The sequence below is a fragment of the Excalfactoria chinensis genome, chromosome 5 (assembly GCF_039878825.1).
Source record: "Excalfactoria chinensis isolate bCotChi1 chromosome 5, bCotChi1.hap2, whole genome shotgun sequence".
NCBI classification, from domain to species: Eukaryota; Metazoa; Chordata; class Aves; order Galliformes; family Phasianidae; genus Excalfactoria; species Excalfactoria chinensis.
Window position 1 is genome coordinate 11,274,127 of NC_092829.1, and position 24,825 is coordinate 11,298,951.

At 42.4% G+C, this 24,825-nt stretch overlaps 3 protein-coding genes across 4 annotated transcripts in view; 2 read left to right on the forward strand and 1 right to left on the reverse strand.

The window, feature by feature from the left end:
- CCDC85C (coiled-coil domain containing 85C) overlaps positions 1–4,502 on the forward strand; it is a 99,943-nt gene extending 95,441 nt beyond the window's left edge. Inside the window, exon 6 of the mRNA XM_072337627.1 lies at positions 927–4,502. Coding sequence (XP_072193728.1) covers positions 927–1,016 — 90 coding nt within the window. The 3' untranslated portion in view covers positions 1,017–4,502. The remainder of the gene's footprint in view (positions 1–926) is intronic.
- A 148-nt stretch (positions 4,503–4,650) lies between these two features.
- Positions 4,651–17,530, reverse strand: CCNK (cyclin K). Of its 2 annotated transcripts, none has more exons than XM_072337625.1 (11): positions 17,414–17,530; positions 15,593–15,851; positions 14,552–14,633; positions 13,932–14,063; positions 13,000–13,105; positions 12,799–12,856; positions 11,245–11,414; positions 10,481–10,764; positions 8,570–8,603; positions 8,009–8,083; positions 4,651–5,992 (listed from the first exon to the last, which is right to left on the reverse strand). In XM_072337625.1, the coding sequence occupies exons 2-11, from the start codon at positions 15,787–15,789 to the stop codon at positions 5,367–5,369; spliced, it is 1,764 nt and encodes a 587-aa protein (XP_072193726.1). In that variant the 5' UTR covers positions 15,790–15,851; positions 17,414–17,530; the 3' UTR covers positions 4,651–5,366. The 2 variants fall into 2 exon arrangements, with proteins under 2 accessions (XP_072193726.1, XP_072193727.1); XM_072337626.1 differs by having other exon boundaries at positions 17,410–17,507.
- A 370-nt stretch (positions 17,531–17,900) lies between these two features.
- SETD3 (SET domain containing 3, actin N3(tau)-histidine methyltransferase) overlaps positions 17,901–24,825 on the forward strand; it is a 53,402-nt gene continuing 46,477 nt past the window's right edge. Inside the window, exon 1 of the mRNA XM_072338797.1 lies at positions 17,901–18,033. The gene's annotated coding sequence lies outside the window, so the exon portion shown is untranslated. The remainder of the gene's footprint in view (positions 18,034–24,825) is intronic.

Sequence of the window (24,825 nt, forward strand, 5' to 3'; positions counted from 1 at the left end):
TGGGGTCTTACAAAACTGCTGTGGTGACGAGATGGTGCTGCTGCTTTCATTAGGGATGGTACTGCTGGCATATGTTGGTTTATGGATACAATGGGAGGCAGAAAGAACAAAGACAGCAATTCCCTGCTTGCAAACAGCAAGGAAAATCTTAAGGGGGGGAAAACAAACCACATCAATCCTAAACAGGGTGTGAACACAAGCATGCCTTACAGAGCTTAATCACTGCGAGCATCTGTGGCAAGGGCTGAGATGCTTCACTTGGGCCGCTGGATCCCTGTAAGCAAAGCCAAGCACGGACTAAACAGGGTCTGATTTTTGGGATATTTACCCCACTTACTGCCACATCTCCTTTTAGCCAGGCAGAGGGAAGGGAAAACTGGGTAACCTCGTGCTCACAAACAGCCCAATTTAGTTGCTTGCCATCAGCTGGTTTTTCGTAGAACACTGATCTGATGCAGACTGAGGGCAGCTATACAGCACTGTGCAGCGTTGTGTTTTTTAGCAATAGGCTCCCTCACCCCAGCAGTAACTGGTGATAAAAGGTGTGTTTTTAGGGAATCCTTCATGTATAATTTTAACCGATGCCTTCTTTATCCTTTTCTGCTCACGGTAAGATAATTTCAGTGAGCGTGACAGCGCTGACCTAACATTGAACTCCGTTTCTGAGCCGGGTTTATTTGCTCTGTGCCGTTACCCCGGGCGAAAAAAAAATGGTTCTAATTTCCAGTGTCTAATTAGAAAAATGCATCAATGGTTTCCCCGTGGAAAACGGTGCGCGGGGGCCGCCCGGTGGCCTTGCTGAGAATTACAGCCCGCTTATTGGGAATGGCAGATCACGTCAGCAAGTGAGCAATCTACTACAGCTCGTCGGCCTTTGGTTTCTCATTCGTGTTTTTCTCTCCCCACCCTGTATGTTTTCCTTACAGGTTGTCTGGCGAAAGCTGGGTGATGCTGCAAGTTCCAAACCCTCCATCAGGCAACATCTGTCGGGAAACCAGTTCAAGGGGCCGTTGTAGGAGCGCCGTCCCGTGGGCTGGAGGTGGTTCTGTGAAGACTAGGAGAGGCAGAGCTCGCTGTTTCTGGCTGCCTGTTCTGTGGGAATTGAGTTTTTTCAGGGTTTCCCTTTTATTTCTTTTTTTGTAACTGTCAATAGTGTAAATATGGCAGCTAAAGGCCTGATTTCCAGGCTGTGGTGCTCTGGAACTGATGTTCAATGGGTAACCATCCAATATAATACCAGACTTGAGTCGTTTGTATTGTAGTTCAAACCCTCTTTGTTGTATGGTCTGTTTTTAGAATTAACTAACTTGAGAGTGTTTTGAAGACGAACAAGAAGAACCCTTAACCCATGGAGAACTCACAGTTCGTGTCACTCCTGCCCACCTGCTTGTCAATGATTCACAGCTAGTTTAGCGGCTCCAGGCGGTGCCTGTTGGGACCTTCTGAGCAAAGAGCAATTTGAATTCCCCAGCCTACGGGCTGCCGGGCTCCTGAGCTGCTAGCAGCTTTCTGGAAGTGCTTGTTGTGAAGGATGAAATAGAACTGGCGCTGTGTAAAAACACTGAGTGGTGAGATGAAAGCACTTTGCCCCCCTGTGTACGTTGTGCGCTAGTACTCATCACACAAGCATACGGAAAAGCTTGAGACGCCCATATGAGCTGTTAATGAACTATTTTTTTGTGAACAAATGATGAGATTTCTGCAGCTGTAATGTGAATGGACTGACGTCACTTAGCCACACACCAGTATTTCCTACAAGTATGGCAACACTTTTCCTGTAAGGCTTTTACTACTAAGTAATTCAGTGGAAACTGCCGTCCTAACAGCATTCATGGCTTTCACAGCATCTTCAAGAGCAGCTCATCTTTCACCTATGGAAGATTTGGGTATTCTTTTTAATGTTCTTGCTGGATCCCTCACCTCTGTTGGTAGCCGTGAAAGGTAACCCAACAACAACCTCACAGTGCTGTTTAAAACTCAGTCAACACAAGCTGTTTGGTGAGACAACTTCCTGCCACTGAAGCTTTATTTTTGTTAATGAACCAAAACGAGTGGGTTTTTTTCTTCTTCAAATGGTTGTATATAGAACAACGGGACTTCTTCTATTTTGCTATTGTGGAGTGCCGCTTGTACAGCTGTAAGAGTTTGAACCTCACCCCTTCTCTTCCAAGCTATCACAGCAGCTGTCCTTGTATTTCTTTCAGTGTTCTTTCCCATATTTTCCAATAGTGCGAGGAAGCTGAACTTGGTTCTTAAACTCATTGGTGTAACATAACGTTAAAGACAGAGACGTGGAACGATCAAAGCCTTCTCTTCACAAGTTGCATCAATTTTAGTGAATAGCTCAAAGATGTAATGACCTCAGACACCGTTACTTTCGTCTTATCCTCTCTAGGACTCAGTCACAGCTGCAGATGGATCAGTGAGACAGGCTCTTCCTCTTCAATTACTTTGCTCTACCGGCTGAGTCCTTGATTTGTGCTACTTTATGAATATGGAGCGCTGATGCAATACCAGGAGGCTGCAAGATAGGAAACAGATAATTGCTCCCATGGTAATTAGTGTAACTAGCTGCCTGGATAAAGAATTTGTGGTGACAGAGCCTAGATCTGTAAGCAACAAAAACAGAGCCAGAATGCAACCAATGTTCATGCTAACCAGCAAGAACTGCCTCATTATTCAGTGCAGAAATCAAAGTGGAACAAAAAAAAATGAAGAACAAGAACCTCCCCCAAAGCACACACAGCCACCAGCCAGGAGTTATTAGGAGTTATTATTCACTACTGCTCGGTCAGCAAACACTGAACTTGCTATTTATATTTATACCCAGTGTAGTCTGGAAAGATCCATTCAGGACTGACTCCCCTTTAAAATACGCCATCTGCAGAAGCATCCTGAATTCCTCCTTCTTGCTTTGAGTTTTAACCTCCAGTTTGTAGTCACCCTGGATTACGTTTCTTCACCCTGTAAAATGTAGTTCTTTTTGTACCAGGTGATACGAATCAGACCATCCTTCTTCCTCAGCATGGAATGCCTAACAGAGGGTTACTTTAGCTTCTGTCTGCTTGAAAGCCCATTTTAATTTCGGTGGCATCTAATCTCTGGATTAAGCAGAGAATTTAATCACATTGGGAGCAAGGTTAATTTATGTCAGTGAATTTTAACTAAAACAACACAAACGTTGCCAGCACTTTGGGGGTGTTAATTGCGTTGATGACGTGCTTGCTATTTGAGGACTTTATTAAGACTAGCAAGTCCTCTCAAGGAGACAGGAGCTCTGCTAATCAGATTACCAGCCCTGCCAGCTATGTAGCTCTCTCAAGTATCCCCTATATCGCTCTCTATTCAGTGACTTTAAGCAAAGCCTGAAGAGCTCACCTCCAAGGGAAATAGTGCTGTGATCGAGGCCCAGTAGTGCTGCAGAGATGATAGAGCCACTTCCCAGGGGAGCCAGCAGTCCAGCTGAACAGCCTTTGCTACTCTTAGGGCAACAGTTGTTTTTTGGATGATTCTGTTTGGCATCATAGATTTTCAGTGTAAGATGTGCATTCATTTTGCAGAACACGAGTGCTGTACAGTAGGGCGTTGTCTGAGGAAATTTAGGCATGCCGCTCTTAACTCCGTTTGAGTCATAAAGTGTCTTCCTGGATTAAAATGACGCTTGATGACTTTACAGGATGGTTTGGACGCTAAGCTGAAATATCTGCATATTTAAATGCATCGACCCACGTACTGAGCTTTTGGTTTCTGTACATCACGTTGGAGGGGAGCATCCCCTGAAATCATGGCCACTGAATTGCTCTTTGTTGGACAGCGGACCAAATGTAATTTCCTCAAGTTTGAAACCCTACGTTCTGCAATCCTCTAGCAAAGGAAGCACCCAGCGATCACAAGTGGACTTTGCTTGCTTAAGGGAAGTGAAATGACATCCTTGGCCTTTGTTGGAGCGACTGAAGTGAATGGCATTTCCACGGAAGGTTCAGGAATGCTGCGGTGTAACCGGCTGCAGTCGGCTCTTTGCGCCTCGCTGAGACTGCTGAGCACAACCTTGTTTGAGAACGGCACATTTTTATCCAAATATTACCTATTGAAATGAACCAGTGTTCAAGTGACCTTTTATCTTTTTAGAGACTGCGGGGGAAGGAGTTACTACTGATCTTTTTCAAACGGAGTGCATGACTGTAAAGTGAGAAAATTGTATATTTTTCATAACGTGGGGAAAGTCTATTTGTGCTGCTTTAGAAATCAGTTTCAAGTTTGATTTCTGTTAAACCCGTGATCTTCCAGCCCTGCTATATTTTCTGTATATGAATTACGAAGACCCGGAGAAGTTAGCACCCGCCGTTGTGTACATAGCAGAGTTCTTTAGACCTTAGCACGCGTTTTTACCTACTATTGAACCACTCTGGCTTTTTTGGGGACGGAAAGTATTAGTACAGATTCTTTTGATAATGTGTGTAAAACATTCATTTGAAATATTTTAGTAAAAATGAAGTAAGAGATTGATTGTGATAGCGTATACTTCTAGTCGAATACGTTCAAATACATCCCTTTTCAATAAGCTGATGAATAAGACTTGGGAGGCGGCAGCTGGGATACCCTACAGTGAGAGCCAAACTCCGAGTGCCGCGACACACCTGGAAACCCACTGAATTCAGAACCAATTTTATTTGGGTAGATGATGTGAATGGAGTTAGTCCCATTTATAACCAGGATGTACATCACAGTAGGTTGTTACATTCAGACTTTCACACTTAGAAAATATATATATTATGTACAGGACTTTGCAAATAGGTGTAAACATAACAATACTTTAAGATACCGGTACATTCCAAAACAAAAATATCAGCAAGGCAAAACACCTCAAAACGATTCCAGTCAGTCAGCATTCAGAATCTCTCCTTAAATAAAGTAGCTTTTATGCTCGACATTGTGTTGTTTTTAATTATTACTAAAAATGAAGTTTCTTATGATAGATGAAATTTCATGGTATCTGGCTATTCTGATACTCAAAAATAGGCACTGATTTCTAGAAGGAAATTTACTTCTTACTGATATAATTGAGCCAATATGGCTGGTTAACATTTTTGCTAGTACAAAGTAATCCAGTGCTGGAATAACTCAAGACAATTTAAACTTAAGACAAACGTATAAAGTTAGAATAGATACTGCAGAGCTCATTAAAATCTAGAAGCCTATGTAACTCACCATAAACAAGACTGCAAACAGATCAGCTAAATTTTCATTTCACCGTCTCATTTCTTCATCTAAATTATACAAATTACCCTCCTCGTCTTTACAAAGTAGGTTTTGCTAGCTACTCCTGCCTACTCAACACAAAGGGATACCGTGCAAATCACCTCATGCTATCTCATCCACGTAGCACGTCCGAGTCCTGCTACGGGCGGCATCCCAGGCGGTGGGATGGGAGGTGGTACGGGTGGCTGCCCGCCAGGGGGAACGGTGGGAGGGGGGTAACTGGCTGGGGGCATTCCCAGCCCTGGAGGTGGTGGATGAGGCGGCACTGCGTGAGTGGGAGGCAGCCTGGGAGGTGGGAAATTAGGATTGTATGTAGGTGGAGGAGGGTATCCAGGAGTAGGAGGTGGGATGTTGGGGGGAGGGAACGACGCAGGAGGTGGAGGGGGAACCGGTGGCGGGGGATTGGGAGGATAGACATGAGGATGGTACGGTAGGTGAGTCGGGGGTCCATAGGCTGGTGGCAGAGCTCCGTAAGTTGGTCCTTCTGTTTTCATCATGGACTGAAGGCTTTGATAACCCTCCCCCGACATGTACGAATTTGTAGTAGACATTCCTGTAATGTAACTGGTGGGGGGTGGGGGTGGGGGGCGATGCGGCAGCGGAGGAGGTTGATGCACCGGGGCAGGATGAGCAGGGGGAGGAATCTGGACCTTTGGCATATCAACCGAGTCCACAGTAGTAGATTGCTCTGCTTCTCCCATGGAAACTGCGGTTGTCAAAGGAGGCTTGCGCTCTGGAAGAGAAAATGTCATTTATGGTTGCAACAGCTTCTTAAAACATCTGTATTCCAGTTATTTTATCAAAAGAGCACTCAACAATTTCCTAAGCCTCTGTATGCCAAATGGTACACAGTCAGACCTCGTTCTGTCATTAGAAAATAACTAAACTGCAGAACAAAGATCCAAGGTCAGTTTTTTCCCCCTCTCAAATGCATCTTCCTTCCCTCCTACTACTTTAATTTAAATATTGTTCTACAGTCAGCTGACTGGAAGGAGAAAATCACAACTAGTAGACTTCTAAAAAGTCCTGAGAGCCAGGATAGCAGAGATCTTTTGGTAAGAGCTTCCACCTTCTTTAGTCTGTGCATCCCCTTTCTGCCCTTTTATACTCCAGGAGGTGGCCTGGGATTACTCTCATGTCGTGAAGCACTACGTAATACAGGCCAAAGTCTCAAGCCTTTTAATGGAAAAAAAAAAAAAGTAAAAAACTGCTGTAGATTACTTAGAACATGAAATCTGATCAGCTTTGTATGCTGATGAATTTCAGGGAGCTCAATATATGACAGTCTGAGGAAGTTCACAAAAAGGTCAGATTTTCACAGAATTATACTTGGCCATTTCCACTAAGAATGTGCTTTAAATAGCCTTCAAATAAGGATATGTTTCCCTTCTAATACAGACTTTGTAAAGTAAGGAATTCTACAGTAAGATGGCTAACCTAAAGGCAATGTTGTCTCTGTACAGTCACACAGTCTGTATCAAAATACCCAAGCAAAAAGGTTTTGGGCTTCTGATGTTCAACTTCTTTGTACATATAAGCACCTAAAACATTGCTCAGCTAAGAAAAGTTAGTTAGAAGCAGGCAGTCACTTCCAGTGACATCCACCAACCAAACTGACACAGCTAAACACTATTTGAGATAAAGCCTTCCAGTCCTTTTATTCATTTGGTCAATAAATACTCTTAGCTTTCAACAGCTGTTTCCTCAGAGGACAGGCAGGAGAGGGCCTCCAAAGGCTGTTAAAATGTATCAGTGCTTATACAATGCCGTGCTCACATCAACTAATCTTAAGAGGAAAAGCTTAGGTAGGAAAGGAGACAAGTTCATTACCTGCATAAAAAGGATCTACCTCATCTCCACTGCCATCATTTTACCAGCAAAACTGCCCACTAGGGCAGCTGTGCCATTAGATGATGCAAGGTGGGGATGCTGGCTGTGGTGCACGCCATTTCCAGGACTCGTAACTCCCACATTATAACAGGCAATCATTTCTCCATTTGCTGAATGCCATTATCGCTCTGGATTTAAGATGTGCTTTCAATATTTAACGATGGAATGAATGACGAATGTGATCTCTGGAAGAATCGCTTTGTTCTTAAGTAGTTCTCAACAAATGCAGGAAAAAATGTGCAGAGTACAGTTTTTTGCTCTTGCTAGAAGAGGCCATCTTAGAGTTACATTACAGACCGTGCTCTGTATGTCATATTTAAGGGTCAGTAAAAGGGTAGCTAATGTGTCAAGGAAGCAAGCAAGTACACTTTATTTGTGAAGGTAAGATGTGTGCAGTGCTAAAGCTCTCTGTTAGACAGAGCCCAGTTTTGGGACACACCAAAGCATCCACTTTACTATTCTGAAGTAAAATTTCTGTATTAAAGATGTAGCATGCAGGACTTCCATAGGGCAGTAGGAAGCTATGCTGACAGTAAGGCATCTGCCATCCTTTTCCAGATCATAAGTCCTAGGCCTGCTAGTCAGTCATATTTTGCATGCTGGAGAGTTGGCTTCATTCTTCTACACCTTTAAATGTCAAAGCTTTGGCCCACAAAGTATGGTCTTATTTCTACCATAACTTTTTTCCTTCTATTTGGAAAAGCCCATACTACTAAAATGAAATTCCTTCTTGTGCTTATCTACCTAACGCATTTAATTGCCAAGCTACTTCATCAAGGCAACAAATTCCTCCCCACCCAACCACACGAACGAAAGATAAACTGCAAGAGTAAATGTGTTTGGGAACATCGAAGCTTACCTGGAGGTGGATGTGGAGGAGGTATTGGTGGATGTGAAGATTCGATTTTAGGAATTTTTGATGGCGGTGGTGGTTCTGAAACACATTCGGAAGTTCCTGATTAGCTGTGGCTCTGCAATGCTTTCCAAAGTCCATGTACAGCGCCATTCTAACAGTTACCATCTGTCACACTACTCTACGCAAACGTGCTAGATACTTTTTACTGTTAGCCATGCCAGCAACCAATTAAAATGTCACTAATTACCAACAGAAGTCTTATTAGTGCAGATATTCAGTGGCATGGCATCTTCAGGTATTTCAGGGTCCCACTGCTTGCTGAAGCACTGCTCCAAATGATGAAGAGTTGTACGTTGAGAGTAGCAAAGTTTAGTGAGAGGTCTACTGCATAAATTGTAGTGAGGGACTACTGGGGCTTGGTTATGTTCCATTTTTACAAGCTTTGCAGTTGGGAACATTTAAAATATATTGTCAGTATGCATTTACAGATACAGCATTGGTATTAAAAGAGTTCAGGACTGCACTGCTTACATAAAATGAAAGGAACCAAATATTAGCATTTACCCGTTGTCTTTGTTTCTTCTTTTGGAGAGACAGCCTGTATTGAAAATAAAGAAGAGAGGAAAAAAAAGAAAGGTGGATACAAGCACTGCAAAACACAAAGCATTTCAAAATCCTAAACAGCAAGCACAACTGGAAACAACTTCTTTCTTTGTTTGTAGAAAGCCATTTCAAATTCAAATAAAAGTTAGAAGGGTGCATGGTTTTTGAATGACAGAGGGAATATTAGGTCTCGTGGTTCTGCCCTCACCAACTGTTGCTCAGTTCCCATCACTTCAATTTCTGCAGGAAGAATGGAACAGCATTTCACTCCAATTAGAACAGCAAATTCCTCTTCATTCTGCCAAGGATTCTCATAATTTCTGCTGTCTAAAGGTGTCCGAGGACTGCTTAAGACTACTTCAATCTTGTATCACTTTGACAGTCAATTCAACTTATCTCCAGCCACCTTCTGGCTGCTTCCCTGCTTTTTAAGGACAAGCTTAGTCTTATGTCACTAAGTCTTATGTCACAGTCACCACAAGGACGGAACAACTGGACCAGAGTTAACATGAGTGTTATTGGCATGCTAATTGTTATTTACTATATTCATAAAAAGCTTAATCCACATAATAACACAACTACTCATTTAGTGCTGTTTCTACATGCAGTAAAAGCGTTACCACTAATAATGTTTGGTTTAATCAAACTGAGCTTACTGTCTAATGGCTTATGAGTGTATTTTTAGCAATATCAACTGAACACTCAAGTGCTCTTCAACACTAGAGATGCAGAGGATGTGCATATGCTTGAGGCAGCTACTATGGACTTGTAAGTCACAGGCCAATGCCTCAGCTGCTTGAAAATATCTTGGCTCGGTACAAAGTAATAATGGAGTTCTAGGAGCTCATGTAAATGGAAAATCTAGCCTCTGGGAACAAAGTCTATTTATATTCCATACAATGTGAAGGAGATGCCATGCAAAGCCTTATTTATAGAAGGAGGCAAACATTTTCAAACAGGTTTATGGTTCATCTAACTGAGGAAAGAGCAACAGGCAATGCTCATGCTGAAGGCACTGTTTTTGTTCCATCAGAAAGTTCATTAATGCATAGGATGGGGTGCAGTCAGTAGTGCTTTAAATGAAGATTTTCAGAACAAGTATTTCTAAGAGCTTCCAATTGAGATGGAGACACCTGGAGAAATCCCAGTTATTGTCTATGATTTCTAATGTGCCCAAATCCTACATGTTCTTGTTGAATAAAAGAAAAGACTTTCCTGCCCTACAGATCCAACAACCCAAGCAGAGTTTGTGCTGACAGAAGAAAAAAGCAAGAAAACCAATACACACACTGTCTATAAAGATCTCTCTCAGTTTTCAAGCTCTTGAACACATTTAATCAGCCTTCTATCCTGAATATCTCTAAAGTTAGTACTCAGTGCAAGAACTACACAATGCACAGCACAGCTTTTCTTCCTCCAGTAGCAAGCTATACCTTGTAAGCTATAACTTGTTAAAGACCTTGTAAAAGCATGCGGAGTACCTACAGTATTATTCTATTGCTCATGAAGTTTCTTATTTTCAACGAGGTGGTAATAGAAAATAGAGACCTTTCCTTAACTAAGTTTGCTCAACAGCAACACGACAAATTTAGATGGCACAGAACCACGAACCTCAGTAGTTGATGTTGACTTAAATGTCTGTCCACTTGGTTTTGCCTCAAGTGAAATGAGAATACCGGTATGCCAAAACTGTCAAGGCTGTTCTACACTAACATACTTACCATACAACTAACAGAAGTCTACCATAAAAAATTAATTACCAGGATGATTCTTAAAGCAAACAAATCTGCTGCACAACACAGCCTTTAAATAAAAGTGACATCAGATGAGCTTAAAAATAAAATGCAAGTTGAAGATCAAAGTTAAACTTACTGCTGGTCTTTTAATCTGTCTGGGAGGACTTGGCTGAGGAGAAGGCTTTTTAGGTTGCGGTGCTTGTGTTTGCTGCTGCTGCTGCTGCTGTTGTGATGACTGCTGTGGCTCTTTTTGCTGCTGAGTCTGCGATTGCTCTGAACCCTGGGACTGCTGTGATTGTTGCACTGTAGGTGTCTGAGGTGTAGACTGAAGAGACGGTGGCTGCTGCAGCTGATGAGGAGTATGATGAGGCATTTGCTGTTTTCCCTGTGAGTACAGATCCAGTATCTGGTGACAGATGTCTTTAAAAAGAAAGAAATAGAACTCAATTACAATCAACTCATAATGTACAAATGTACACTTAACTCACCATAATTAACTAAGCTTTTTACTGGAAATAAACTTCGGTGACTGCAACCCTAGTGTAATTTGCTAGAAAGCAGGCTGCATTAGTTCCAGTGCTCACAGAACTGCATATCTAAAAATGGGGAGAAAAGGAATAATAACTTAAAGCAAACAAACAAATACTCCCAGCAAAACAACACATCACATATTAGCAGCTAATTAGCTGTGTTATAAACGAAACAAATTAGTAAAGCAAACACTGATCAGAAGACTAACTATGATAACCAGTCTAAAATGGCCATTTAAAAAGTTCAGTTACAAATCTGGTTAGGACGTAGCACTAAAGGCCCATAAAGAAAGCAATTTGCATTTCCTTATGATTTAGATCATGCAGTTGAAAGAAACACTCCTCTCTTTCTGGCAAATGTTTCTCATACCTTCCAGAACATCAACAGGAACATCTTGGACAAACTGCTCCCACCATCGTCTGTACATTGGTTTTGAAGTCCACTCCTGTATTTCAAACTTACACAGACGGCCTGCTAAGTACATAACTGCAACAGCAATGATCTCAGGCTCCCATTGCAGTGACAGAGTAGTGCAGAGGCTGGGATACAAAAAAGCAAACAGAAATTTCATTTACAACAGCTATTACTAACAGCATTGACTCTCACTGCACTTAAACATCGCAGACAAATTGAACAGAGAAACCTACAAACAGCCACTTAAGCGCAATGAGTTTACAAAACTAAGCTGTTCCTTCACTGTGCTGTTTTACCACAGCAATTTCAGACATACATAATACGAAGAGCAGATGCTTGCACAAGTACTACACCACACTCTACCGAGTTTGGAATTCCGAAACAGAAAACTAGCGCAACATGGGAGTGAAACAGGCAGTGTTATATTCCAGTGTGGGCAGCCACACGGCAAAGCAGTCTCACCTGCAGTGTTAACTAAACACAGTATTTATGTTCACTGCTACTGAAGTGTGCCATCACTGCACTTCACTGCTTAGGGATTGATGCTCCAATTGGATCTTAGATTTTCCAAACACTTTACAAACAAATGTAAAATACTAAAAAAGCAGAACAGCTGCCATGAAATTGTGAAGCAAGCTGTCAAGCAAGCTGGATCTAAGTTTTCAAAACACGTTAATCCAGGTTATCTCCTAGACAGCCTTTCTCAAAGTTAATACTAAACTAACTGATATTATGGATAGTAAATGAGTACATTCGTGTCATAATCAAAACCACTGGTTTTTAATAGTAAGTTATAACATTCCTGTTTCTTTTCCTTTTTCCCTTTTTCTCCCCAAAGGAACAAGCCAACTAAGTTCCTGACAGTTCACTGATGTATTTGTTACTATTTCCTTAAATGCAGCAAAATAGTATCATATGCAGTAGTTGAAATCAGTTTTCTCTCCAGCAGGCTACAGATGACTGAAGGCAAATGGGATACTTAAGAATTCATGAACACCACATAATCCCAAATAGATTACTGCCCAAAGCTTGGGAGAGTATTGCTGCTATCCTCTGGCATGCAATCCAGTAGCATATTTGGATTCATGGAATCTATTGAGTTGGAAGTCAACCTTAAATATCATTTAGTCCAACTCCCCTGCAACAAACAGAATAAGCTACATGTCTCAGGTGGGCAAGAAGCCAGATTCTGTCTTGACATCTATAATTTGTATTGGTCTTTTCAATAAACATCTTGTTTTGTTTGTTCATTTCTGACTGCAATATTAAGTCATTCCCATAAAATATCAAGGTTTTAATGGACTACTTCTGCAGTCATCCTAGATGCTCTGCTCAATGGAAAGAATATGGTAAAGATAAATAGCAAAAAAATACCTAGATCAAAAAATAACTCAGCTGTCCTTATTATGAGCAGAAAGCATTCAATAAGCAAGAGAAATACCTCAACACAGAATAGAGTAAGCAACAGTAACCATTTAATTTCCAACACGTCTCTGGGTATCATCTCACCTGTCATTGACAAACGTCCATGCCATTTGAACCAACTTCTGAATTTTATTCTTGTCTCCTGAAAAGCAATCAGAGGAGGTAAAAGAAACAAAGTTATCAGAAAAGCAAACAGTTTGGAGAAGAACATACCTGCACTATTAATGTAAATAAAACATCAAAAATTAAGAACAGGCAGCACTATCTCACCCTGCAGCATTTTACCTTTGAGTTGTTTAGCATACTTGAGAAGGAACTGGTATGGATGTTCCACTTGCAAATCAAACTTTATTGTTTGTAGTAAGATTCTTTCAAGGACCATCACTTCTTCCTACAACACACAACAAGGTAACCACAATATTATTCCTTTTTTTACTCACAGATGTTTTATGCTGGTATAAAGTATGACTACAGAGCATCTCTATGCAAACGTGTTTGTCAGCTTTAGCTTGATTAGGGTTTGTCTCCAAGGAGAATAGAAACCTTTCCAACTTAAACACTGTTTTAAACCTGGATACTTTTTCTTCATAGTTATTTGGGGCAGAAGGGCAGAAGTTGTGTTTTAAATTCCTTTTCCTACATGCAACAAAAAACTGAAGTAAATATGGCACAAAACTGCTCAATATACAAAAGAAAAAAGCTAAGTTTTCACCATCTCTCTCTAGTTTTGTATCTCTCTCGCATTTACAGTAAACCATTTGCAACAATTCTGAGAGACACTTAGTTTTGCTAAGCTAAGTATTATAAACAGGAACCTTAAAACATTTGAGATGATGCTCTGATTTGACCTGAGACTTTCAATTGGTTCTTTCCTAAAGGCACTGTTAAGCCTGCCCAGCGTGATTGATGTCCCGATGGCATTTCTAGCTCTGACCACAACCTGATTCCAGATTGAAATTGCAAAATAATACCAGAGCTCAGATGAAATCGAATATAAGCTATTAATATAAACGCTTACTGCAGTAGTCTTTACTTGTATTAGCAAGAACTCTATTAACAAGAATTATCTCCACAATTACCTACTACGTTACCCAAAAGAGCCATAAACGCACGTTGAATGTGAAATTTGCAACAACTGAAACCAATCAGTGTTTTAAGGCATGTCGTGCTGCTGGGTACAATGGGATGAAAATGAGTTCAATGTGAGTATTTTTTACCTTTGGATCATCACCAAATTGTCCAAACTGCACATCATTTAGCAAGCTACGGGCTGTTTTAATTATATCTTTACATTTCTTAGGTGTTTCTTCAACTTTCCCTGCCAGGAAGAGACAGCAGGCTCCTGTCACCTAAAAAATAAAAGTGCTTTCAAAGAGTTGCCCGCATATTCAGCACAGTACAACATTAGCAAAGCACTGTCAATTTCCATTAACAGATGTGTAGAATTTTCCCAGAAAAGATTTAATAAGCACATTAACTTCTAATATTACTGTGCTGCTAATTCAAGCTTTTCATTCTTAAAGAAAAACACAGAATTCGAAGGACTGACCATTTGATAGAACGTTATTTCTTGGTTAAAGACCCTAAGTAGAATTTGCCTTCTTTCAGCTGTGACAGAAAAGCATCAGCAAGATGTTACCAACACAAACACATTTCCAACCATAAAAAATGTGTGAACAAACAGGAGCTGTGTTGATTAAGAGATAAAAAGTTAATTTTTAATCATTTTATTCAGCGAGAGCTGTGCAAGGAGCAATGCCCTCGACTTGTAGCCATTTCAGATAGCCTACCCTTCACATACTCACAGTATTAGATAATCAATATTGAAAATACTTACATATCTTGGGAACTGTTTGAAGGAATGAAACATATAAAACCGATGGAAATAAATTATTCCTGTTGCTAGAGTATCATAGTGTCTGTGGTGCAGGATAAGGAACTTCAAACAAGTCATAGAACAAATGTAAAACCAAATACACCCAATGAAAAAGATACACTAAGATATATCAAATATCTCAATGAACTGTCCATTCAGTGACTGGCCGAAAAACACTGCAATTAAAAGAGAAACAGAAGCCACACCGCCCTTAGGACTGCAAATTCCATCCAGATGCAGCCGATACCTAAAGCATTTACTGGGAGTAAGAAAAGTCCATATCACAACTATGCATGGTCATCTGCATGATAAGCACCACCAGCCTCAAGAAAGTCAAAAGCAGAGGTAAGAACAAACAGGAGCAAAAGTATCACTATGTATGAGTATCACGTCTCATGAAACTGTTACTGCAGAAAATAGTTACTGAATATTCATACCTACAAATACAGCTTCAACCTGAACATGCTCCCTACTATTCTCCACCAGAATAAATGCAAAATTATATCTTCAAGATTTATTACACAAAGAACTCATGGGGTTAAAAGAAGTAGCAGGGATATAGCAAGCAAAAAGTTTGAGTGGTATCCATGGGGTGAGACAATGGGGAGAAACTACCAACATACACAAAGTTGTAGATCTCAACCTATAAGAAAAACAAAGTGGGGGGTGGTGGATCACAGGTTAGAATCTCCAAAGTTAAGCAATATAGAAAAATAAACACAAAATTCAAAGTTTGAGAAATCAAGTAAGAGGCCATATCTGGTAACTGCCAGAATACCCATAATTGACAAAACTAAACTCTCCTGCTTCTCTATTACCAAAGGGGGTCAGAAAACACCTTGATTACCCAACAAATGGCTAAAACTATGAAGTAACTTTCAAAAATATTTTTGATTTGTGATGAAGAAACATTTGAATAACTAACTATACATATTCTGCAACATTTAACTCTTAAAACCCCCGTTCATTAAGACTTCACTCTATCAGGAGTTTAAAGGATACAGCCCTAAACGTGTTCCCACATCAAATATGAACCTGGCTCCTTCCCTGCGGTACCGTGCCTCGGTGGCTGGATCAAGCCCTTCAAGCTGTGAAGGTGTATGTGCCAAATCTTTCTTATCCCAGTACCAGCATGGCTTTGTATGGTCCAGATTTGCCAAGTTTACAGAAGGGCTGGAATTTTCTTTATTCTCCTTCATTTATTAGAACTGATCTTGCTTGATACGTTTTCAAAAAAGTTTCCAGTACGGAGCTTCAGAACCTTTAAGAAAAGCAAAAAAGAACTTATGTTAAAATGGAGGGGACTCTTTTTCCCATGCTCATAGACAAGTAATATTTAACCATGTTCTCATCTTCCTGACATAATACAGATGCAATTCAAAGACTAGACTTATATATGATTCTTTTTGTTGTTCTTTGATAGAGGAACTTCAACGTTTTATCAAAAGCACCTGCTCCTTTTCTGTAGAACAACTTTAATCTATTTTGTCCATAAAATAAGACAAAACAATTTAGTGATGGCAGCAGCAAGATTTGAACAGCTGAAAGAGGGAGATGAAATCAGATCACTCTTTATAACCAGGACACATATGTTAGGTCAACCTAAAAGGCAATTTAAACACCCAGTGGGTCTCTTGGAAACATTACCAGAATTGCAACACTTGGATAAAACCTTTGTTAAATGATCAGCACTTGAGTTACATAAGAAAAAAAAACAAAGAGTACAGATGCATGTTCTTTCATATATGAAGAACAAGACAACTGATATAGATCTGTATGGTAAGGTGCCACCTACAATCACCACCAAAGTAAGGCAGCAGATTACAGTCTGTGTTGACCAGCATTTCATGTATCCACACAGGCAGTACAAAGCTCTGCAGAGAGCTTTCTGGTGTTGGGATTGTGAGCCGTGTTCATCCCTTCCACAATTTACAGAGGGACTGAGGACTGTATTGGTGCCTTTGTTTCTTTTGGGCACGAGTCTATTTCTATTATAATTCAATAAACTACAGATAGTGTGCCCAAATCACCACGCACACAGTCACTGGCAAAGTTTCCACTAACAAATGCCAATTACAATACAATGCAACAGATTTCCTCCAAGCAAAACTGTCAGAGGAAGACCCAGGTGTAAGCCTGCTAAAATGTGATCAAGTTTGATTTTCCAGATGTTTCCACTGTGAAAATGGACGGCAGGACAGACGAACAGCCAGAAGAACAAACACGACAATAACCTGCCTCTCTTAATCTCGGAAAGTTTCTCCGTCGGAAGGAAGGAAGGAAGGAAAGCACCTCCTGCTGCACTGAAGGGCCTCCACATCTCCCCGTGCCACTGACACAGCCCTCTGACTGCTGTCACACACACGCCAACAGCCGCTTACAGCTCTCTCCGGCTCCCCCCTCATTTACCCAACCTGACGGCGCTGCAGCCGTTCCGGTTGCTCCCCACTCGTGGCCGTGACTTTTAACGAGCTTTTTAAAGAGCCGGGCCCGCTTCTGTCAGAGGCGAAGGCACTTCCGCGTGCAGAGCCCCTGCAGCCCGAAAACCTTCCCAGCGAACCGCCCCTCCGCGCACCCCCACCCGCCACACAGCGCACCGGGGCCGCCCCCTACGGCCCCCGCCAGCCCCGAGAAGCCCTCGGGTCTCCGATCACGGCTCCCTCGCACTCCCCTCAAGGAGCGGCCTTCGCACCCGGCTCCGTCCCACCTCCCCCGCTCACAGAGACACCCGGTGCCCCCGCTCCCCGCCGTTCCCGTGCCTCAGGACCGGACTCCCGCCCTCCGTACGCCCAGGAGAAGGCCGCCCGCGCCTCGCGTACTCACGAGCCTCGTGCGGGACAGCGGAGCGGTGAGGAACGCCGGGCCTCTAACGACAGCGCGGACCCCGCGCTCTGCGCGCCGCCATCTTGGGAAGCAGGCCACTCCACTCGTTACGTCGTCACGTCAACGTCACCGAGACTCAGCGCGCCAGCCCTGAGCGGCCCCTGCGCGGCGGCCAATGAGAAGCGGCAGGACCCTCCCGCAACCAATCCCGTCTGTTTCAGTGGCCGCTAAGCGCGAGGAGCAGTCCCGAGACGGTCTCGCCTCTCCTTAGAATGGGCCAATCAAAGGGCTTAGGAGACAAGATTGCAAACCTCTCAAGCCAATGAGCTGCCGAAGAAGTGAGATACCTTCCAGCCAATGGGGGTGCCGCCATGCCCTTTTTTAGGGCCTACAGGAGAGCCAGCGGATTGGTTGCTGAGCGTCCCGCTGGGGGTGGAGCTTGCCTTGTGGCCGCGGTTAGACCAATAGCGGCACGGGGGCGGGGCTGCGCGCTGGCCGTGCGGGGTTGGGCCTCACTCGCTCTCCGCCTCCCCACCCGCGGGCAGCGGCGTCCGGCGGAGGGACGGCCTGGGTTCGGCGCCGCTCCCAGCAGCCGAGGCCGCGGCCGCTCCGCGCGGGAGGTAAGTGGAGGTCGTGCCGGGGACCCCTCAGGCGTCGGCCTCCCGCGCCGCGGGCTCGTTCCCAGAGCCCTTCCCTCCGCGGCCCTCCCCGCCGCCTCCCTTCCTGCGCCGCGGGCGCGCTCCGCCGGCCCAGGCCTCGCCGCCCCCTCGCTTCCCGCCCGCCGCCGCGTTTCTCCCTCCGCCGCCTCTCCGGTGGGATGAGCCTGTGGGGAGCCCGGCTCGACCCTCTCTTTTCAGCCTCGCCCTCGAAGGCCGGAGCGGGACGCCCGTCTTGGAGCTGCTTTCCCCGTGATGTAATCCCTGTGCGTGCCGCGCTTCGCACGCTGCCCGCTCCTTCCTTTCGCTCCCGCTGACCCTCCCGTTCACCAGCACTGGATCCGGGGGGGGCGACCGTAGAGTTGGGTCAAACGTCAAATAGTTCTGAGTACCGTTTAAGCTGTTTGCCTGCACGGAGGTCGCTCCTTGGGCAGCTCGGTGCTTCCCGCCCCCGAGGCTGCTGAAAACCCAACTTAGCACAGCTGTTCCTCATCCTCTTCCCGCCCATGCTCGCATCGGGTTGCTTAAGTGAAGCCTGTGTTCTGCAATTGTCTTTAGTTCTGAGCAACTTCCTAAATTTTCGATTTGCAATTGATTTGCTGCCCAAACACAGCACTGAGCTGTCACAACAATCTCAGCTTTCCTTTTTGGAAGCTGTTCTATGCAGCATGGAGTTTGGGATGAGAAGCCTGGTACCTGCTCTTCTATGAACTTAATTTTGCTCATGAATTGAAGTTGCATGCAAGTTCTTTCTCCCTTTTGAGAGTGTGTAATATAACCACCCGTCTCTTCAAATGATGCCTCCATTCCATGGGTGTTAGCAACATTACTTTGACATCTCAACGCTTCTGCTTTCAGTTGTAAGCTTGTTTAAAAAAACAAATAAAAAGTGTATTGAAACTACTGTAGGTAAATGGCTGTGCTGTTCTGAATGCCCCACATCTGGTTCCTGGTATAAAATGTACAGTGTAATATGCATTTTAATATACAAACTGAAGGGAATGGTGTGATGGTGGGAAGGCAGGAATGCTTCCAGATAACTTTACACTATTAAGTAACCTACTATGGTAGAAGCTTAAGCTTGTGCTTTGATAGAGCTTTGAGTTATGTTGAGCTAGCTGGGCTGAAGTACAGTTGAAAATACCTCTGTGGCACTAAAACTCTGTATCTAGAGTGTTATACTTCACCATAGTGGTGCCGATTATGGGGTTTAACTGACATATTGGGTGGTCCTTGATATAAATGAGCGTTGTAGTTTTTGCTTAAAGGAAGAGGTAATGTGAGTATTAAAGATCACGGGGATTCTGTAGCTTCCCTGTCACCATGTGAGTATTTAGTAGACCACTGCTATGGATGGTGTCCCAATGCCTGTGGTACGAGCATCAAGTAGTTCTGGAGGCCTGGGCTGTTTAGTCTGTGTGCTGATAGCTGCAGTTAGCTGGGTAATTTGCTTCGTTCCCAAAAGTTGTATTATGATGACATGAGATTAATAATGGAAACAGAAATAAAAACAGCACGATATTTTATCACTAATTCTGCTCAGAATGAATTTGCAGAAGATCTGTTAGTCCTCAGGAAGAGCTAAACTCAAAGCAACGAAATAACAAAAATAAAGAGGTAAAGTTTAACAGTCCATTTACTTATTTTCTGCCCTTACTTAACCAGAAAAGTAAAAAAAAATAGTTGTTGAGGAGTTAGTTCAAAGGAGAGGCAGTGGTTCTATTAATCATTAAGAAAGAGCCTGACTTGTTTCCTGCATGGCAGCTAGTAAGTTGTCTTCCCTGGAAGATCAGCGAGGTGTTTATAGTAAGCAGCATTCCTTCTGCCTAAGTAAGTTCTGCAGAAGGCGGGTGAGGGTGGATGTACAGTACTACAGCTCTCAGTATAGTAGTTCAGAATTAGCAAGCTGTTAAGTGACAGTGATTATAAAGTACATACTTGGATTTGGGATGTTGCCTTGGATTTAACCACTATTCTTTACCCTTTAGCATTTTGATTTACTTTTGAATTAAACTTTTGGTGAGAAGTTATTGATTTGAGGCAGTCTTGAATGTATTATCTAATTAGTGACTGAAGCGAAACAGAAGTCAAACTGACAGGACTGTGGCATTATGTAGATCTAGGAGCATCTTCAGTATCCCAGGTCAGACTATTGCCCTGGGTATTCTCTTGGATTCTAGCTAAAAAACTGAATGCGTTTGAGATTTGTTTCCAAATGATTATTTGGACTTGGTGTCAGTGTTCTTTGTAAGCAGATCAAAGAAGGACTTTGCTCATTGTAGGGATTTCTTTACAGTTTCTCTGCAGAGTGGCTGCTTCCCAGTATCACAGTGATAGTTGCATACAATCGAACCCATCGTAGCTCCAGGTTAAGGAGAGAATAATGGAACTTGTTCTTTGCTGTGATGTGTGTAGCAGTGGTTCAACATCCTTTACTGACACTGTAGACTTGTGAACCTGTGATGGTACCTTTTTTTCCATATCAGATGAGTTGAATTCTATTTACCCTTTGCCAGCAACTTAGAGAGGCAACTTAGAGAATGTGCCTTGTTTCAGGAGCTTCACAGTACTTTAACTGAGAATACTGAATGTAAATTCTGAAAGTAAATTACTTTGTGATGTTATGTTGAATGTGCTCCAATGGTGTTGTATAGCTTTAGTATGGTCTATTTGGAGCCCTACTTAGAAGAGGTTTGTATTTTAGTAATTAAAAGATAAGTTCAGTGCCCGAGAGTGTTTTTAACATTGCTTTACATTCTCGTACTCGCCCTTTGTCTGCTGTAACCTTCTCTGTTCCCTTTTTCTGTTTTTAGCTACTTGCCCTACATTGGCTTTTCCACCAAATGACGATTCTGGTTGTTCAATCTACCCCTGTCTTCTATCCTTCCCATACTGTTCAGCAATTCTACTCATGCCTCTTGTGTTCCTTACTTTTTGAAGTAGGGAAGAATTGGCACCGAAGGCTCACATTCAGTTCTAGGATCTGTTACCAGGCCAGAGATGCAGGGAGAGTTCTGCTTGTCTTTCTAGCCCGGCGCTGAAGCATGCTGAGGTGGGAAAGGTTTGGTTGAGGTAGGTTTTGTCTCCTGTGTGTACATATGAACAGATGTGGACAGCTTCAGAGCTTGTAAACATCTAGGTAATACAACATAAGGAAAAAGCATGTTTCTGGGACTCTAGTTGCTGATGTCCTATTAAAAATCAAAATGGAGTAGAACTTCTATTTTGAGATTTCCTGTACTTTTCAGAAGGACTTTTAACAGTCTAACATCAGGCTTAAATGTTAAGAGCAAATAAATCCTTGATTTGGTGTAAACACTGGTGACTAAGCATTGATGTGTTATCAGCGTTATTCCTGTCCTAACTCCAAAACACAGCACTGTTGCAGCCTCTAGGAAGAAAACTAACTCTATCCCAGCCAAAACCAGGTCAAAGAGGATGAGAGATTAGTACTTACATACTGGCTTAATTTTTTTATTCTGTGTCCCTGATTTCTGGAAGAGGTGACTCAGCTCTTCTGGAAGTGACTGAACAGCAGTGCTTGAACCACTGGAGTTTTCCTACAGCCTGTTATTGTAGGCTGAAATTGTTGTAGCTGAGCGTGGACTATAAATTGTATCTGTTCCAATGAGGTGCTTAGCAGTGACTTCTGCAAAGAGTGTCAGTAACCTGCACTGGAAGTGAATGCATCTCTGGATCTCTTTTGCTAGCAGTTGGATTCTAAACTTTTGCATGTGGCTTAATTCATAGTTTGTATTCATTTATATTTATGTTAGCATGTGGTTGAATTGTTTAACCCAATAAAAGTAAGTCCCTGGTAAATACTGCCTGTATTTCTTAGCAAGTAATAGAAGTAGAGAGATTGTCCTTTGTCTTAGTGCTTTATAGCCCTACTACTAGTTTTCATGTATTATTTTAGTGGAGCAGGTAAAGGGTGTGGTATGAAGTTTTCTTTCCTTGGAACCTGCACTGACAGAGCAGTATCTGTGATATGCTGGGTCTAACTGATGCTTTTACAATGGTAACTTGATCCTCTTAAGCTATGAGCTCCTCTAGGAGGAAGGGTCATTGATAACCAAGCATGACGTGCAGGCTGTTTCCTCCCCAGCCAGGCCATCTAGGAGGTGGATTGGTTTTATGGCCCATCTGAGACACTCTTATTTTTACTTAATGATAAGGTTTATTTTGTGTATGTATGCTGTCCCATTGTTCAAGTCAGCAGAGAAGGTAGTAAATAGTGTTTGTCCCTGTACTGACTCTAGGATATGCCACTCGTGACAACCCTTTTAACCCAGCATTTCAGCCAGTTTGTAGCCTGCCTCACTTGACTGATCTAGTTGGTACTTCATCAGCCTGTCAGTGAGTATGTGGTGGCAGCAGTTTCAAAGGCCTTAATAGAGATAAATATTATCAATTGGTCAAGCATGGCTTCCTCTTCATAAATCCACAGTGAGTAACCCTAGTCACCTTGCCCTTCATGTGTTTAGAGGTGACTTCATGTTCCTTAACAGGTTAAACCCTAGATGGTCTATGGCCTTCCTAACCTCATCCCTGCGCGCAGTGTCCACATCTTTCTGAGTCCTATTTCAGTCTCTTCTGTTTTGTTGAGTGTTGTCAGAAATACCCTGTTCAGTATCTGGGATAGAGTTAATTTTCTTCCTAGTAGCTTCTATAGCACTATTTTGGATTTAGAATAACACTGGTAACTGTTCTAGTTGTTGCAGAGCAGTGCTTTCACTAAACCAAGGACATTTCAGCTTCTCACACTGACTTGCCAATGGGGAGCAGGGGGTGTCCAGAACTAGTACAGCTGTCCCAGACTGGCCAGAGGAGTGTCCCATACCATATTAGCACCATGCTGAGCAACAAATTAGGTTAAATGGCAACAGTCATTCATGCTGCTTTCTTCTCACCTTTGCTTAACATCCTGCATGTGGCAACAGTCTCTGAGCTTGGAGGAGGTGATTGTTGAGAAGTCTCACCCGTTTGCAGGTCTTAAATGAAGGAGTAGCAGAGTATTGCGCTTCCTGTCCTTCACTTCTCAATGTCTTTCTCCTTTCGCAGTGGACTACTACGACTTGGAAAAGTATTGTCTGAAAGTAAAGAGTCCTGCCTAGGCATATGGAGGGCTTTGTTACAGTTTTCTGTTTTTGTCGACAGCATTTCAATGTTCACAGCAAAATGGTTGTTCTGCTCTGAAAATTACCGCACCTCATTCTGTTTTTTTTTTAATTGCTCTTCCAGAATAACATGGGAGTATGAAGATTTGTCACCAATCTGTTGACTATTAATGGTGTGAAAGAGGTTTACAAATCTGGGCTTCTTAGTTCTTTAAAACCAGTGATAAAATATATTATCTTAGACTATATTTATGTAAGATATATATTACATGTATTATATATAAGATATATCTTAAAATATTCATATCTTCTAGTCTTTGCTGGTCCCTTGCACATTTAATTATTAATTTGAGTTCTACCAGTTCAACCCTCAATACAAAAGCAATTCTTTAATGCATCTGCACAGCTTGTTTCTTGTGGAACGTGTTATTAGGAAATAGTTGCTATTGTGTGTTTAAAATCCTGTGGCCCGTTTGTCTTACTCAGCTTTTAGTTTTACACATAAAATGGGCTTTTCAAAACTGGCTCACAACCTTCTGGGTGAATGCTGCATAGCCTTGTAGAACTGCAGTCTGGGTGGGCCATGAGTTTTCACACGGCATGGCTAGAAATGTTCAGGAACCTGATGAAACTAATGTATTGCAACAGTCTTTGATGTTCCATTGCTAACATCTCTAAACCAGTAGCATTTTTATGACTCCTGCTACTCACTATGAAGAATGAAATACCGCCTGGGTTTTGATACTCCTGACATTAATACTTGTGCTTATGATCTTGTGGCTGGATAGTCTTTGCTTTGGAAGCTACCTTCTGCAAATAGTGTGTCTCAGCAGGAAGCTCAGCTATGCATGGATGGATTCATTCTTCGAGGACCTATGCTTGCTGGAGCATTATTTTTAGACCTGTGGAAAGTAGCATGGGTTGTCTGGTGAGAAACAGAGAATAGCTGTCTGCTGTGGATGACCAGCAACAGCATCTAATCTTCCACTTTGCTATGCACAGTTGCATTGGCAGCATATTAATATATTAACTCCTTAAAATAGAGAAGTGTCCAGAGCATGCTGCATCTGATTCTGTCAGTCAGGAGCAAATGAAGCTGGTGTTGTCTGCCCAATTGGAGAGGCTTTGTGTGCTGCTGCAGTGAAGAAGCTGTTCCATGTAAAGCTTGAAGCCATAGAAAATGACTGTTGTGTTCTCACATGGCAGTCAGCTGCAGATCAGTATCTCTTCTCTGTGCCTTTTTTATAAGTCAGCATTCAAACAGTTATTCCTGACTTCATTCCTAGATGATTCTTGGGAATAAAAGTGAGGTCTGCAAGCATTCATTAAGTACCATTTTTTTCCTTTATCTCACTGCTTTATGTAAAAATAAAAATTGCAAGTCCTGCTTTTAACATGATGGTAGATAATGTTGCAATTCATCATTGTAGGATGCCTGAGTCACACAACCTGTTTCTCTGGCTTATTAAACCTTTAGATCAATTACAATGGGGTAGTTTCTTTTATTCAGGCATTTGGAAGACTAAAGTGAAGCAACAGCTTAGTGTGATAAATGTTTGCTTTACTTTGCGGTGTCTCTGAAAGTGGATCAGAGGTAGGAATACAAAGTTTTGTGTTTTTTTTTTCTGATGATACA